This window comes from Ailuropoda melanoleuca, chromosome 13 (genome assembly GCF_002007445.2).
Source record: "Ailuropoda melanoleuca isolate Jingjing chromosome 13, ASM200744v2, whole genome shotgun sequence".
Taxonomy (NCBI): Eukaryota; Metazoa; Chordata; class Mammalia; order Carnivora; family Ursidae; genus Ailuropoda; species Ailuropoda melanoleuca.
Genome location: NC_048230.1, coordinates 42,149,065 through 42,163,347, shown reverse-complemented (window position 1 = coordinate 42,163,347; position 14,283 = coordinate 42,149,065). Strand labels below are relative to the sequence as shown.

Below are 14,283 nucleotides of genomic sequence, written 5' to 3'. Positions count from 1 at the left end.
CCCCCCGCCCCGGCCCCGAGCCAAGATTCTCTACAAAGTGTAGGCCTGAATGACTCTGAGGCCACACGGAGTCCTTTAGGACGCAGCGGGGAGAGAACAGTGGTAAAGCCATCATCATCCGGGGACTTTCACGCCCTCAGTGGCTACATTTAAAGTAAACTTTCGGGCCAGCTTCAGCTCATTTGCAAAGAGATGTTCTAATTTCGTGAGTGATTTCTCTGCCCCGAAGCCCCTGCACAACTGGAAAATTAACCACCACGGCCTTTCGGCCCCCCGTCCCCTTCACTGTGTCATTTCACAGGAGGACTCCAGGAACAGCGACATCACACAACCCTGCACCCGTCCCCATGGGTGACACCTGAGATGTCCCAACCACCCTCTCCTGGAGTGGAGAGGGTTTCCCTCCTCCTGACCCAGGGCCAACCTGGGCGCACAGAGATGCCACAGGAAGGGGGACAAGGCAGACAAGGAATCAAGCCAGCACCCATTCCCGGACACAATATGGTGTCTTTGCCTTTTCACAGCCCTAGCAGCCCCAAAGCAGCCAGACGCCCTGGAAGACGTCTGCGTCCCTAACCAGACTCCCCTCTGACAAAGCAGAGGCCCGCCTCCCGCGCACCGGCTGTTCATAAACGTGTCTGTTTTGCTCCGTTGGGGGGGGAGGTAGTCACGGGCAGAGCAGCAGGAAGTGGAGGGAAACGAGAAATCCCCGCCACGGGGCAGAGTCATGCCGGAAGAAGTTTGGACAAAGTCTGGGGAAGATCAAGGGGAAGGACACCTGGCCATCACAGCGCGGACATCACCCGGGGAGCAGAGCGCAGTCGGGCGTCCAGGCCCACGGCCCCCAGCGCGTGGTGTCACCCGAGTCCACACGTGTGAAGGCACGAGGACGCCCTGAATGAAGTGCCTCAGACCGCAGGAGCCTAGTGCGCTTTGCTGGGGCCCGGGCGACCCCAAACCCCGCTCCGTCACATGTCTGTAGTGTCCAGGAAAGCAGGTGTACCTCCCTAATTCTGTATGGGCCGTGCAGCTTGAAAGCAAGGAGACCCGGATCCACAGTGAGTAAGATAAGCACATGTCCACAGGGCGGCTTGTAGGCGGCGCCAAAGCCTTAGCTCACTCGCGCCCCTAGCGGCCCCTGACGCTTGCAGGCCCAGAGATGGCAGCGACTGGCCTGGGGCACGGAGGTGGGGGGCCAGCAAATTGCCTCTCCCCCCAAAAAAGCCCAGCTTCTGTGGTGTAGACACCCCGGGGCTCACGGGCAGCGGCCGGAGCTGGCCCCAGCTCTCCTCTGCCAAGGACACGGTGCCCAGAGTGGGAACCAGGTGCGTGCGAGTCATTGATTCGTGCACGGAGAATGACCATGTGGCCTGGCAGCGTCACTAGCAACGGTGATTTAGTGACCTTCCTGTCTAGGGCAGGACGTGGGACATTCCGGGAGTCCCTCCTGGACAAGGATGCTAGCTCCACGTTCCGAGGCAATTCCCAAGGCCGGCATCGAGTACGACCGGGGCAGGAACACGCGCGACACCCCGCCCGGAGCCCGCGGCGGCTCAGCGAACCGCACAGAAGCCAGCGAAGGCCAGCGCAGGGGACAAAACCCGATCAAGGAGTCCCCAGAAAGTCCTGCCGACGCCGCAGTCTCCACAGAGCCGGAGGGTGTGGGGCGGCCCCGAGGGAGCCCGTCCCTCCCGCTGTTCTGTCGAGGACTGACTTGCTGCTTGTAAAGACACCATCTTAGTGAACCATTCGGAAAGTAGTGAGCTCAGCCATCGGTGAGGAAGGCAGAGGTGCAGGGGGAGCAAAAGGTCACCCCATACAACACCAGATTTCCCGTAAGAGGGGCCCCAGTTGACCCCGGACTTCTGAGGCTCAAGAAAGTAAGTTTGGGGCTCGGAACACAGAGCTGCTTCGGTAAAGACAAGTATTTATGTAAATTCCTTTTTTTTCTTCCCGTGATTTTTCTGATGAACCATGTTTTGTGGTCCGTGAGTTCACCAAGATGGCTGCAAATGTGAACTTCCTTCCTTCTCAGACCCCCAGTCAGGGGAGATCACTAGGACCAAAGAGAGCTGTGTTCGGCTCCTTCCTGCGGCCCTTGCTGGACACAAGACAGAAACCGTGTGGGAGACAGAGTCGCTAAAACCTGACCCCTTCCCTGGGAGCACAGAGGGCTCGAAGGACCCTGGGGCCACCTGGTGCTGGAGGATGCTCACCTGGAATGCCCTGGGTTGTGGCCCCACTGAGGCTTGTGTTCCCTCCCAGGTGACCTGGGAGCCTCTGAAAACGGGGCCACAGGAGACCGCCTCCCTCCTGCTGGCACGTGGGCTGCTCCAGGGACGCGCACGGTGCAGGGCCCGGTAGGGACGGAGGCGGGGAGCACCTGCTTCCCCAGCAAAGAGGAAAGCCCCCAAGAAGATTACCTTCGGGCCTGAGACCCTGCTCTGCTTAAGGAAGTCCACCAAGGGGCGCCTGGCTGGCTCGGTCAGAGGAACATGTGACTCTCGATCTCAGGGTCGTGAGTTCAAGCCCCACGCTGGGTGTAGAGATGACTTAAAAATAAAATATTTAAGGGGTACCTGGGTGGCACAGCCGGTTAAGCATCCAACTCTTGATTTCAGCTCAGGTCATGCTCTCAGGGTCGTGAGATCCAGCCCTGCGTTGGGCTCCACGCTCAGTGGGGAGTGTGTCTCCTCCCACTCCATGCTGTCTCTGTCTCTGTCTCTCAAATAAATAAGTCTTGGGACACCTGGTGGGCTCAGCTGGTGAAGTGTCTGCCTTCAGCTCAGGTCATGATCCTGGGGTCCTGGGATCGAGCCCCGTGTTGGGCTCCCTGCTCAGAGAGGAGACTGCTTCTCCCTCTCTCTCTGCCTGCTCATTCTCTCTCTCCTCTGTCTCTCAAATAAATAAACAAAATCTTTAAAATAAGTCTTTTAAAAAATAACAAAATAAAATAAAATCTTTAAAGAAATAATAATTAAGTAGAAGAAAAGAAAGCCCACCAAGAAAGGGCCCTTCGCCCGGGTTCCCCGCCTACCCCACCCCCCACCCCCGCACCTTCCGGTCTGACCAAGCATGTCTCGTCAGGAATTTCGTGGAGGAGAAGATGGGCAGCAAGTTCGTGGAGGGCCGGAGCGTCGAGTTTTCCAAGTCCTACGAGGAGAGCAACCCCTCTACTCCGATTTTCTTCATCCTCTCCCCGGGCGTTGACCCCCTCAAAGACGTGGAAGCCCTGGGTAAGTGCAGCCGGCCACAGAGTCCAGGAAATGCACATCAGGGCCGCAGCAAGGTGCCCCTAGACCCCCGTGGGGACGGCTCTCATCAAAAACACAGAAACGGAGGAGCCCAGGAGGGAGACACAGAAACAGAGGCCCTGGCGTTGCCGCGGGCCTGGGAGGGGGCGCAGCCGTGCGGAAAGCAGGCCGCTGCTTCCTCGGCAGGGGGGACACGCAGTCGCGTGGGACCCAGCCACCCCGCGGCTGGTGTGCGCCCCGAGAATGAGAACAGGTGTTCGACACGTGCTCCAGAGGGCTGTTCACTCACAGGAGCGGAAGGGCAGGTAAAAGTCAGTGTCCATCAGCTGTTGAGAGGATAATCCCAACACGTGAAGCCCCACGGTGGGACAGAACTCAGCCGTCAAAATGAGGTGCTGCCGACAGGCACTGCCTCCTGGACAGACGCTGAAAGCACTGGACACAAAGGCCCCCTGTTCTAGGGTTCCGTGCATCGGAAGCATCCAGAACAGGTAGACCCACAGAGACGCAGGGCAGCTTAGTGGCCGCCAGGGCTGTGGGGAGCGCGGGAGCGGGGCTTCCTGCTGGGGCGACAGAGAGTGCTGGAACCAGATGGATGGTTGCCCAACACTGAGCGAATTACACGTCCCTGAATTGTACACTTGAAGACGGGTTTGAAATCGGCAAATCCGACGTTCTGTGTTTTTTACCACGATACCACACAAAGTGGGGAGGGGTGGGATTCCCGGCGGGACGGCAGAGCCACAGCCTTCCGTCAGCGGCCCCCACGCACTTCCTGCTCTCTTTCCTTCAGGGAAGAAGCTGGGATTTACCATAGACAATGGGAAACTGCATAACGTGTCCCTGGGGCAGGGGCAGGAGGTGGTGGCCGAGGACGCTCTGGACGTGGCTGCAGAGATGGGACACTGGGTCATTCTGCAGGTACGGGGGCGCCTGCACTCACACCCGTGGGAGGGGGCAGGCGGCTCCTGCACCACGTCCCCTCTGCCTGGTCTGCGGGCTGTGTGGCCGTCGCCACCACCTCTGCGGTGAAAGGACGCTGGGCGTCAGGCCAGAGCTTCCCTACAGAGTTGCTGCTTAGAAGCCCAAACTCTGGAATGCACAAAAGCGCCCGTTCCGCCTCCTCGCTTGGGGGAAGCTCCAGAGGCCCGGGAGACATTCTGTCCACACTTTGGGTGACCCCTAGCCCGACCCCTGGCTCGGCCCTGCGGCCTCTCCAAGCCCTCTTCTGGACCCCAGCAAGCACCTGCAGGCCTGCCCAGCCGGCACAGGGTGAGCTGACCTCGGTCTGCACGGCCTAGCCCGGTCCCGTGTGGAGACCCCAGCTTCACGCCATTCCTTCTACCCCAACGTCGGAGCAGGGGTGGGGGCCGTATCATGTCAGCCTTATGCCTGGGGAGGCCGGGGAGGCCGGGGAGGACTCGCCAGGAGGCTGGAGGTCTTGAAGGCACTGAGCACGAGTACTGACTCCCAGGCCTGAGCTGCTCAGCTGAAACTGGCCAGGGCACCCGGCGCCTGGGTAAGGGCGGACAGCGGGCACCGCTCAGAGGGATGTGGGGGAGGGACGCGTGGGCGCTGAGCCCCGGTCTTGGCCACAGAACATCCACCTCGTGGCGCGGTGGCTGAGCACCCTGGACAAGAAGGTGGAGCGTTATAGCACAGGCAGCCACGAGGACTACCGCGTGTTCATCAGCGCCGAGCCTGCCCCCAGCCCCGAGTCCCACATCATCCCCCAGGGCATCCTGGAAAATGCCATCAAAATCACCAACGAGCCGCCCACGGGCATGCACGCCAACCTGCACAAGGCTCTGGACCTCTTCACCCAGGTGAGACGGCCTCCCTTCCGGCGTGCGTGCCCCACGGGGGTCTGCACACCCTCAGGCCCGACACGAAGGCGGCTCTGGCCTGCACTGCTGGGGAGCAGGCTCTGAACCCCGAGGACCGCTCCACGCTGGTTCCCGCCGCTCCGTGCCACCCCCAGCACATGCACGCACACACCTCGCACCACAAAATCAATATATTCCTGGAAGACTAACTAGAGTGCACCTAGTGTGAAAAGCAGTCAAGCTACAGCTTTAAAAACAAAAATGCGTATTTTTAATCCGTTTCATCACCTGCGAGTCAGCACAGGCCCATGCAGTGTGGGTCCTGGGTTTCCTGAAGCCCCTCAGGAAGGGGCCCAGCTCCGGAGGGCGGTGTGCCGGGGCTCCGGTATGTCCCGGTCCCCTCCCTGGCTCCTCAGGAGACAGACGGAGATGCCCCTGGTTGGCTCAGGCTGCCGCCAGGCCTCCCTCAATCCCCAGCTTGCTTCTGTGGGACAGCTCCCGTGGCCTCTCCCTCCCCATCCTGCTCCCCCAGCCCAGCCCCCTTCTGCAAACCCCTACATCTACATTCATCCTCTTGGCACCTGATCTGTTCTGCACCAGAACCTTCTGGGTGCACGCTTACCCCCAAGTGGAGTCTAAAACCTCTTCAAGGAAGACACCCGTACTCTCTGGTGAGCCCTACGAAGATCTGCTCACGGAGCACATTGTGCCGAGGATGCACAGCTCGCGTGGTTTCTAGGAGTCTGGGCTACTGTGGTGTGTGCGCCGGGAGGAGTGCTGACCGCTGCCCAGGGACGGTACTTCTCGTTAAACGAGTCCTGAAATGTCCTGTGTTTGCGAATATTTTATTAGAAAGCAGCATAATGTGACTTGTAATCAATACTTAAGTGACGGAAGTGCCTTTCTGAAAAAGTAAGGACAAGAAAGCACTCTCTCCTCCAGCCCCGTGGACCAGGGGCTCGGGCGGCTGGTACCCCCCGCCGCCCCTCCTGCGCCCAGCAAGCAGCTGGCAGAGGCGCGACTCGGGCCCCCTCCCGCAGGACACCCTGGAGATGTGCACCAAGGAGGTGGAGTTCAAGTGCGTCCTCTTTGCCCTGTGTTACTTCCACGCCGTGGTGGCCGAGCGGCGCAAGTTCGGGGCCCAGGGCTGGAACAGGTCGTACCCCTTCAACAACGGGGACCTCACCATCTCCATCAACGTGCTCTACAACTACCTGGAGGCCAACACCAAGGTAAGGGCGCGCCTGGTCCCAGCGGGGCCCCCCCCCAGGTCAACCGTGCGGCTCATGCCCAGGACACGTCCCATAGTGCCACGAGCCAAGCGGAGCCTGAAGATAGGAGGGCCTGAGACCCCACCCGCAGGCGAATACGATGACTGTCGCCCGGTCTCTGGCCACCAGCCCTGCAGCACTGGTCAGTTGTCTGGCAGGTGTTCCCCTTGGTGGCACACTCCACGGGGGCAGGCATCTCTGGGGGCCCAGAAATCCTGGGGGCGGAGACAAGGAGGGACCTCCCTGGTGTGCGGTCAGCGTCCGCAGACGGAACCCAGGTCCAGAGGGAAAGCCAAAACAATCTCCTGGAACATACGAACGCTGCTCTGATTTCCTGATGGTGGAAATACGTGTGTGAAGCACTCTGCAGATGGCCTCAGAGGACGGAGGAGCCCGAGGACTGAGAGGGGCCTCGCCCGGTCCCCCTCGGAGTCTGGCTCCCGGAGAGCGCAGCTGCTGTGACCCCCAGGACAGGCAGGTGCCTGCGCAGCCCAGAAGCCTCGGCTCCTCCTCACTAGGCCCCAAATCAGCAGTGACGGGACTGCGAGACAGCGCCAGTGACACCCAGCAGGGTGGGCTGTGGCAGGAGGGCCAGACAGAGGGACCAGGCAGCGCCCCCCCGACGCCCCGGCAGCATCGCAGCAAACGGCCCTGGGGTCCAGGCCCCCGGGATGAAGGCCAGCTCTGCCTCTCGCTAGCTGAGACCTCCCACATGCCGGGGCTCGAGCTCTGGGGGTCAGGCGAGGAAAGTGCCCCACCGGGCCTACGACTGCCGGTCTCTGGACGCCCGCTTGCTTCTCACTCTGCCATAAAAAGCTCGAGACGTGGGAGGAGGCAAAGGAGGCCAGCGCCAGGGTGGGACGGTGAGCACAGCCTTGCCCGTCCCTCCCCGCGGACGGCCTGAGAATGTCCGAGGACCTCTGAGGACAAACACCACCGCTCCCCCGGCCCCGACCGCGCAGGAGGACGGCCTCCCCCACCGCCATCACCCAAGTCTCAGCCCAGCATGCGGTTCACGGGCTTAGTTCCCGGCAAAACCCACACCCGGAGAAGGCAGGCAGGCAGAAGGGGCCAGCAGGCAGCTATCCTGGGGAAGGGAGCTGGTCGCCACCTGCAGATGGGGGGACAGAGGGCTGGCGGTACACTTCACCAAGAGCAGAGCTGGACACGCACAGCTACCTTCCAGCTCTCACCAAGAAGGAGATGCGGGGGGGCGGGGGGCGGCCGAGAAGGCGCAGTTTGGTTAGAGACATTTTCTGGGGAGATTCGCATGGAAGGAACAGGGCTCGAGTTTTTTTGAAGACATTTATTCAGACACTTGCCCCATTATCCACACACACACACACACACACACAGGCCACGGTGGGGAGGAGACGGCTCGAGAACGCCCGCCATGAGCGTCAGTGAACTGTGGACAGGAGTAAATGACACGGGAACACGTGTCCTGCTGAGCGGTGACCAGTCAGGCCAGGTGCGCCAGGCCTGTGGTGGCATGACCCCTTCTCTGTCCAACCTCACAGCCGCGACACTAAGTGACCAGAGGACGTGGTCCAAAGCACTTGTTACGAGCACAGACCGACGCACGCCGACTCTCGGGGGGAGGCCGGGTGCGCTGTGTCCAACGAGCGCTCCGGGACTCCGTCGGCACGAGTGGGAACATGCGTGGTGTCCGTCCCTGCTCGTTAGTGCCACGGCCCCCGCTGGGCAGGGAGGCACGTCCCCGGGACGCAGCCTGCGGGGCCGGAGGGGCCTGAGGAAGCGAGCTGTCCCCGAAGAAAACACGTAAAACGCAGAACAGCAGCTCAGCATGTACCCAAGATAACCAGGCAGAGAAGAGACTTGAAGTTTAACGTTATGAGTCAAATTCATGAGACCGAATCAGGCCACTGATGAGTCCACGAGTTCTTCACCCGACAGACCGTGTCGGGAGGCCACCTGCGTGGTCCGGGGCCTGGCGGGACCAGCCGCACGTGTGCGGCGGCCGAACTATGCGCGAGCCCACACCGGGCGGCAAAGCGGGGTGCAGATGCGAGTGTAAAACAGCTTATTCCGCACCGTGTTTACGTGATCATCTGCTGGGACAAGCTACTCACACGGCTGCTCGCAAATTGAAACTACCCACGTGACGTGGCTCCCGGGACAGTTCCACGGGGCGCCGTGCAGGCGCCTGGCAGCCAGAGCCCAGCTGCCGGCTTCGCAGAGGCGGTGGCACGTGAGCGGGCTTCAGAAGGTGGTGGCAGAGGGCGGGGGTCCGGGCTGAGCACGAGGTCAGGCGGCCGCGCTCTGGGCACCGTCCTACCCGTCTACAAAGCCTGCGGGGTGCGCAGGTGGAGGGAGCGGCTGGGAACTTGGAGCCAGGCAAGCTCAGCGAGACCGGAAGGCAGGCCCACGGGACGGAGACATCGCAAAGGTGTGACCGACGGGACGCTGTGGCCCAAAGCAATGGCACCCCAGTGTCAACACCCAGTCACCGCGGAGTGAAACTGCTCTGGTCAGGTGGCCAGCACGCGGAGTCATGGGTGGCTGAGCGTTTCCAAGCGGGGGTGACATGGGACGGTGCGAGGGAGCCAAGGGGGGCTGCAGGGTGGGCCTGTGGACCTGGAGGGCCCGGCGCACGGCCAGCGGTCACGATCAGGGCAGAGTCCAGGCCAGGCCGCAGGCGGAGGGGAGCAGGATGGAGCCCTCGCCAAAGAAGCCGAAGGCGGGAGGTGCCCAAGGAGGGGCTGGCCGCCGAGTCAGATGTTGGAGGACAGCGGATGGAAGGCGAGCCCTGGACCTGGTGGCCCTGCAGCGCAGTGGGCCAGGCGACAGCAGGAGCCGGGCCACACACTAACGGCTGACCACGGTTCTTATAGACCCCGAAGGGGAGGGGACGCTTCTCACCGCTTCCGTCTTTCCTCAGGTGCCCTGGGATGACCTCCGCTACCTGTTTGGAGAAATCATGTACGGTGGCCACATCACAGACGACTGGGACCGGCGGCTGTGCAGGACGTACCTGGCAGAGTACGTGCGGGCGGAGATGCTGGAGGGCGAGGTCCTGCTGGCGCCGGGCTTTCAGATCCCCCCCAACCTGGATTACAAGGTGAGGGGGGCTCTCGCGTGGGGACACGAGCTCGGCCTGGGACGCGACAGCAGCCGAGGGCGGTGCCGTCCCGGCCAGCTCCGGGGCCAGCCTGGCGTCGCAAACGGAGTATCCGTAACTGAGCAAGAAGCTGGGCAGCAAAGGCAAGACCGCTTGAAACGGCCTCTGGGGCGGGGGCATGGACATGGTCCGTGCGGCAGAGGGGGGCGGCCAGAGAGGGGGGCAGAGAACCAGGGGGGTCTGTACAGAGGGCAAGACGTGGGCAGAACATTCTGGTAACGGGTGATGGACGGCGGACACGGGTTCCAGCATGCACGGCCTGCTCATCCGCCACCCCTTCTCAGGGCTACCATGAGTACATCGATGAGAACCTGCCCCCCGAAAGTCCCTACCTGTATGGCCTGCACCCCAACGCAGAGATCGGCTTCTTGACAGTCACGTCAGAGAAACTGTTCCGCACCGTCCTGGAAATGCAGCCCAAAGAGACCGACTCAGGAGCAGGCACTGGAGTTTCTCGCGAGGAAAAGGCAGGAGCCTTAACACCCGGCCCCGGGGAGAGGGCGGGGCCTGGAACCTGGGTCGAAAAGTGCACCCCCAGAAACCGGGGCGGAGCTGCAAGCTGACTCACAGGCCCAAGGGGGCTGCCCGGGCGCCATCCGCCCCACCCCCCCGGGCCTCCCGCCCTGCAGCCTCTAACTTGGCTCAGCGGGCGTGCGCACAAGCCCAGATGCAGCACGACAGTCCCTCCCCAGGAGCTTAGAACCACGGGGGGCTCATCCCATTAACACCCAAAGAAGCAAAAGAACTTCAGACAGCCTGAGAGCTGTTAATCCATTCTCACTTGTCTGGGTTCCCTCTGCCGCCCGTGAGCAATTCACACTTTTACGCTGTTCGGTAAATTCGGGACAAGTTCTGGTCACCGCGAGCTTAGTGCTGCAGACCGGACTAGCAACAGTCCGGCCTACACAGACGAGCCGTAGACCGAACTCTGCATCATCGGAAGACCCTCACGGCCCTTCCGTGGTCCCGCGACTGGAACCAGACTTCTCCCGACAGCAGTGGTGCCCACGACCCCGTGTGGGCCACTCCTGGAGAGGGTGAGACCAGCACGGTCCCCACGGAAGGCTCATAGGTCACAATCCGATGGGTGGCAGCTGATCTGATGCAGGGAGGAAGCCAACGCATTTGGGAACGTCTGCCGGTGTCAGGCTGGGGTGGCCTGCAGCTCCCACAGCTACAGTCCCACAGCCTTGACGACGGGACCAGAACATTCAAAGCCTGTTGGCCAAGATCCCCTCCTCTTGTCAGACGGGTGGCTGCACCTCCGTGACCCTGATTCTCAGGCAACTCCACTGCCCTTTGCTCCAGGAACCCTCGCCGTGAACGTCCGGGCAGGCTCCTGACCCTGACCCTGGAGGCAGGCTGGCAGGCGCGTGCGGTGACGGGGCTTGTCGGGGCTTGACTTCCAGGTGAAAGCTGTGCTGGAGGAGATCCTGGAGAAGGTCCCGGAGATGTTCAACATGGCCGAGATCATGGCCAAGGCGGCCGAGAAGACCCCGTACGTGGTGGTCGCCTTCCAGGAATGCGAGAGAATGAACATTCTCACCAACGAGATGCGCCGCTCGCTGAAGGAGCTGAGCCTGGGGCTGAAGGTAATACCGTGCAGGCCAGCCGGGACCCAGGGACGCCACTCCGGAGGCCGGCGGGCGCCGCAAGCGGACTCCCCGCCTCAGCGGCCCAACGCGGAGCCCTGGACCGGGGCCGTTAGCGTGGTCCCGCTCCTCTGGCTTCCCTGGGTCCCGAGGTGCGGGCCCGCCAGGCCGGGGTGCACACCCAGGCTGGGCGTCGAACTGCTTTCGAGGACTCCCAGCATGGCTGGGGTGGGAGAAGCGAGGCGTGGGGCCGGCTGGGCCCGTGAGTGGCACAGCCCGGGCCCCCAGCGCCCCATCCATGGGTCTCTCAGGGGGAACTGACCATCACGACCGACATGGAAGACCTGTCCACGGCGCTGTTCTATGACACCGTGCCCGACCCATGGGTGGCCCGGGCCTACCCCTCCATGATGGGCCTGGCGGCCTGGTACACCGACCTGCTGCTCCGTATCAGGGTGAGGACGGTCTCTCCAGGCCTCTCAGCAGACCCCCGGCCCCGGGGCCAGGACGGTGGCTGTGAAGAGGGGAGCGTGTGCTCCCGCCAGAGACCTAGAGGCCCCCCGCGGGCCTGGCCTTTGTCAGAGCAGGGCCGGAAGGGCCTGGCCCACTCCACACAGACGCCTGACAATGCAGGCGCTTCCTGCAGGAGGGAGGGAACAGCGGCCCCACACCCTCCCCGTCAGAGCCCAAAGCCCCAGGGGTACCCGGCAGGGGAGCCGCCTCGTCAAAGCCTCCTTTGGGACCCCAAATTGTCCTCAAATGTGCAGCCCCTCTCCAGACCCTCCTCTCCCCGTTCCCTCATTTAAACTGGAGCCAGTGGGCACCAGGCTCTGCTGAAGCACGTTTCCACCAGGAGCTCGAGGCCTGGACCACGGACTTCGCCCTGCCCACCACCGTGTGGCTGGCCGGCTTCTTCAACCCCCAGTCCTTCCTCACGGCCATCATGCAGTCCATGGCCAGGAAGAACGAGTGGCCGCTAGACAAGATGTGCCTGTCCGTGGAAGTGACCAAGAAGAACCGGGAGGACATGACAGCACCACCCAGAGAGGGCTCCTACGTGTACGGGCTCTTCATGGAAGGTAACGAGGGTGCCAGTCTGAGAAGCTTCCAGAGCCGGTCCCACGGGGCCGGAGGACAGAGACTAGCTGGGGCAGGTGGGACAGGCGCGCGGAAGGGGCACGTGGACTCAAGGCTTGACACTAGTGGAGACAGTGGCACGACTCCGAGAACGTGCTCAGACGGGCCATCTGGAGACCAAACATGTCACACAGGGTAACGAGCCCGGAAAGGGCAGCCGCGTCCTCGGCTGTGAGCTCCTGTCTCGGGGCGGTGAGGAACACGGCCCTCCCAGGAGGCCCCGGGGGCAGGGGGCCTGGGACAGATGGACGTCTGGGGGCGCCAGTGCTCCCACCCCAGTCCCACCTCCACGTGGCCCAGCAGAGAGCAGCAGCAGGGAGGGGGCTGGTCGCTACCACCCCCGCCTTTTCCAGCAGAGGCCGCAGGGCCGCCAGGCAGCCTGGTCCCTTAAACCCATCAAGCTAAGCGGCAGCTTTCCCACCACAAACCGTCCCACTCAGCGACTGACGCCACCCCCTTGCCTGTGGGGGTGTCAGGGCTTAGCTGGCAAGGGCTCAGGGCGCCCCAGTCCCCACGTCAGAGACAAGCAAGCACAACAGACACCGCTCTCCATGTTTATTTTGGAATGACAGACAGAAAACACAAACACCAGTAACAGGGTGAGTAGAAACGATAGCAGTCTGGTCAAAGGCAAATGAGAGTTCCATGTGCGTGTGCACATACAATTGCGTGCCCTGTGCACGCACACACAAGCTGCGTAATGCACACGGGACCTGCTGTGACTTCCAGCTGGAGGCCCCGCTTCCTGCCACTGAGGCTGAGAAGGCTGATGGACAGGTGGCGTGCGGCGGGGTTCCAGCAGTCCCGGCGTGCCCAGCGCCCCGGCCCGGGCCTCTGCTCACCGCCCCACCTTCAGCCACGCCTGCGCCAGTCCAGCCCCCGGCGCCCCGCCGGCACACCATGCGGCACCCACGCACGGCCCACGGGCCACCCTGACCTCGCCGCGCTGTCCTGCAGGAGCTCGCTGGGACACCCAGACCGGAGTCATCGCCGAAGCCAGGCTGAAGGAGCTGACGCCAGCCATGCCCGTCATCTTCATCAAGGCCATTCCTGCGGACCGCATGGAGACCAAGAACATCTATGAGTGTCCTGTGTACAAAACCCGCATCCGCGGCCCCACCTACGTCTGGACCTTTAATCTCAAGACCAAAGAGAAGGCGGCCAAGTGGATCCTGGCAGCCGTGGCCCTGCTCTTACAAGTCTAGTGCGGAGGGCGCCGGGTCCCCAGGCCAGGTCCGGACCGCACCTGCGGGCTGGCAGGGAGAAGCTCAGCCTTGCAACTTTTATTTTTATAAGAACTGATAGTGGCTTTTGCTCCCCTACGCCCCCCAGGCCCTTTAGAAGCACGTCAAGGTGGAGGGGCCGGGGGTGGGGGCGGCATGGAAGAGGGGGCGCAGGCCGGATTAAAACAGTGAAGTCACTGAGTTGCACTTGTCTGAGTCACTGGCGCCAGGGGAGACCCCGTTCCCGCTACTGAGGCGAGCGCCCCAGGAGCCCAGCCCCCAAGCCCTGCCAGCCCGGAGGCCGGGCGGCCGCACCCTTGCACGCAAGCAGCTCAGAGGTGTGGGCGTGCAGCTGAGGCCTCTGGCCTCAGGGGTTCTGCACCAACAGGAACCGCCACCTCCACACAGTCCCGACGCGTTGTTCCCTCCTCCCGAGGACAGAGAACCTTTCTTGATTCAGACAAGGTCTCCTCCCTCCCAGGTCCCGGCGCTGGGACACGCCAGTCCAGAGGCGACTCTGCCCCTTCACCAGCCCGCTTTCTATGCGTGCACACTGAACACCACGAACTCGGTTCCCGGGACCACCTTAACGTGTCCTCGGTCACAGGCTCATCAAGTCCACAATCACTCCCAGAGGCTGTGGGTCCCTCTCCAGTAGGCGCAGCACCTTCCTTTCGTCCCGCCCCTGGGGTCCCCACATCCCAGACATTCTGCCGCCACACCCCGACTGCGGCCAGGCAAGCTGGAGGTCCTGACTTCCCCGGGGGACACGCGCTGCGCGGGCATGACACCCCGCCCTCTGCACGAGCCCCTCAGCCTGTGTTCCAGGCCCCCGAAC

General features: G+C 62.6%; 2 protein-coding genes across 12 annotated transcripts in view; one reads left to right on the top strand and one right to left on the bottom strand.

Annotated features, from left to right (window-relative positions):
- Positions 1–13,602, top strand: part of DNAH17 (dynein axonemal heavy chain 17) — a 123,522-nt gene extending 109,920 nt beyond the window's left edge. Inside the window, exons 75-86 of the mRNA XM_034641543.1 lie at positions 983–1,058; positions 1,244–1,325; positions 3,088–3,236; positions 4,048–4,175; positions 4,853–5,080; positions 6,121–6,312; positions 9,254–9,433; positions 9,778–9,960; positions 10,903–11,085; positions 11,397–11,540; positions 11,939–12,164; positions 13,180–13,602. Of these exons, the coding sequence (XP_034497434.1) occupies positions 983–1,058; positions 1,244–1,325; positions 3,088–3,236; positions 4,048–4,175; positions 4,853–5,080; positions 6,121–6,312; positions 9,254–9,433; positions 9,778–9,960; positions 10,903–11,085; positions 11,397–11,540; positions 11,939–12,164; positions 13,180–13,427 (2,019 nt within the window). The 3' untranslated portion in view covers positions 13,428–13,602. The remainder of the gene's footprint in view (positions 1–982; positions 1,059–1,243; positions 1,326–3,087; positions 3,237–4,047; positions 4,176–4,852; positions 5,081–6,120; positions 6,313–9,253; positions 9,434–9,777; positions 9,961–10,902; positions 11,086–11,396; positions 11,541–11,938; positions 12,165–13,179) is intronic.
- The window catches only part of PGS1 (phosphatidylglycerophosphate synthase 1), a 36,296-nt gene continuing 34,775 nt past the window's right edge, over positions 12,763–14,283 (bottom strand). For all 11 annotated transcript variants that reach the window (XM_034640373.1, XM_034640376.1, XM_034640380.1 and 8 more), the window contains one exon: positions 12,763–13,272. The gene's annotated coding sequence lies outside the window, so the exon portion shown is untranslated. The remainder of the gene's footprint in view (positions 13,273–14,283) is intronic.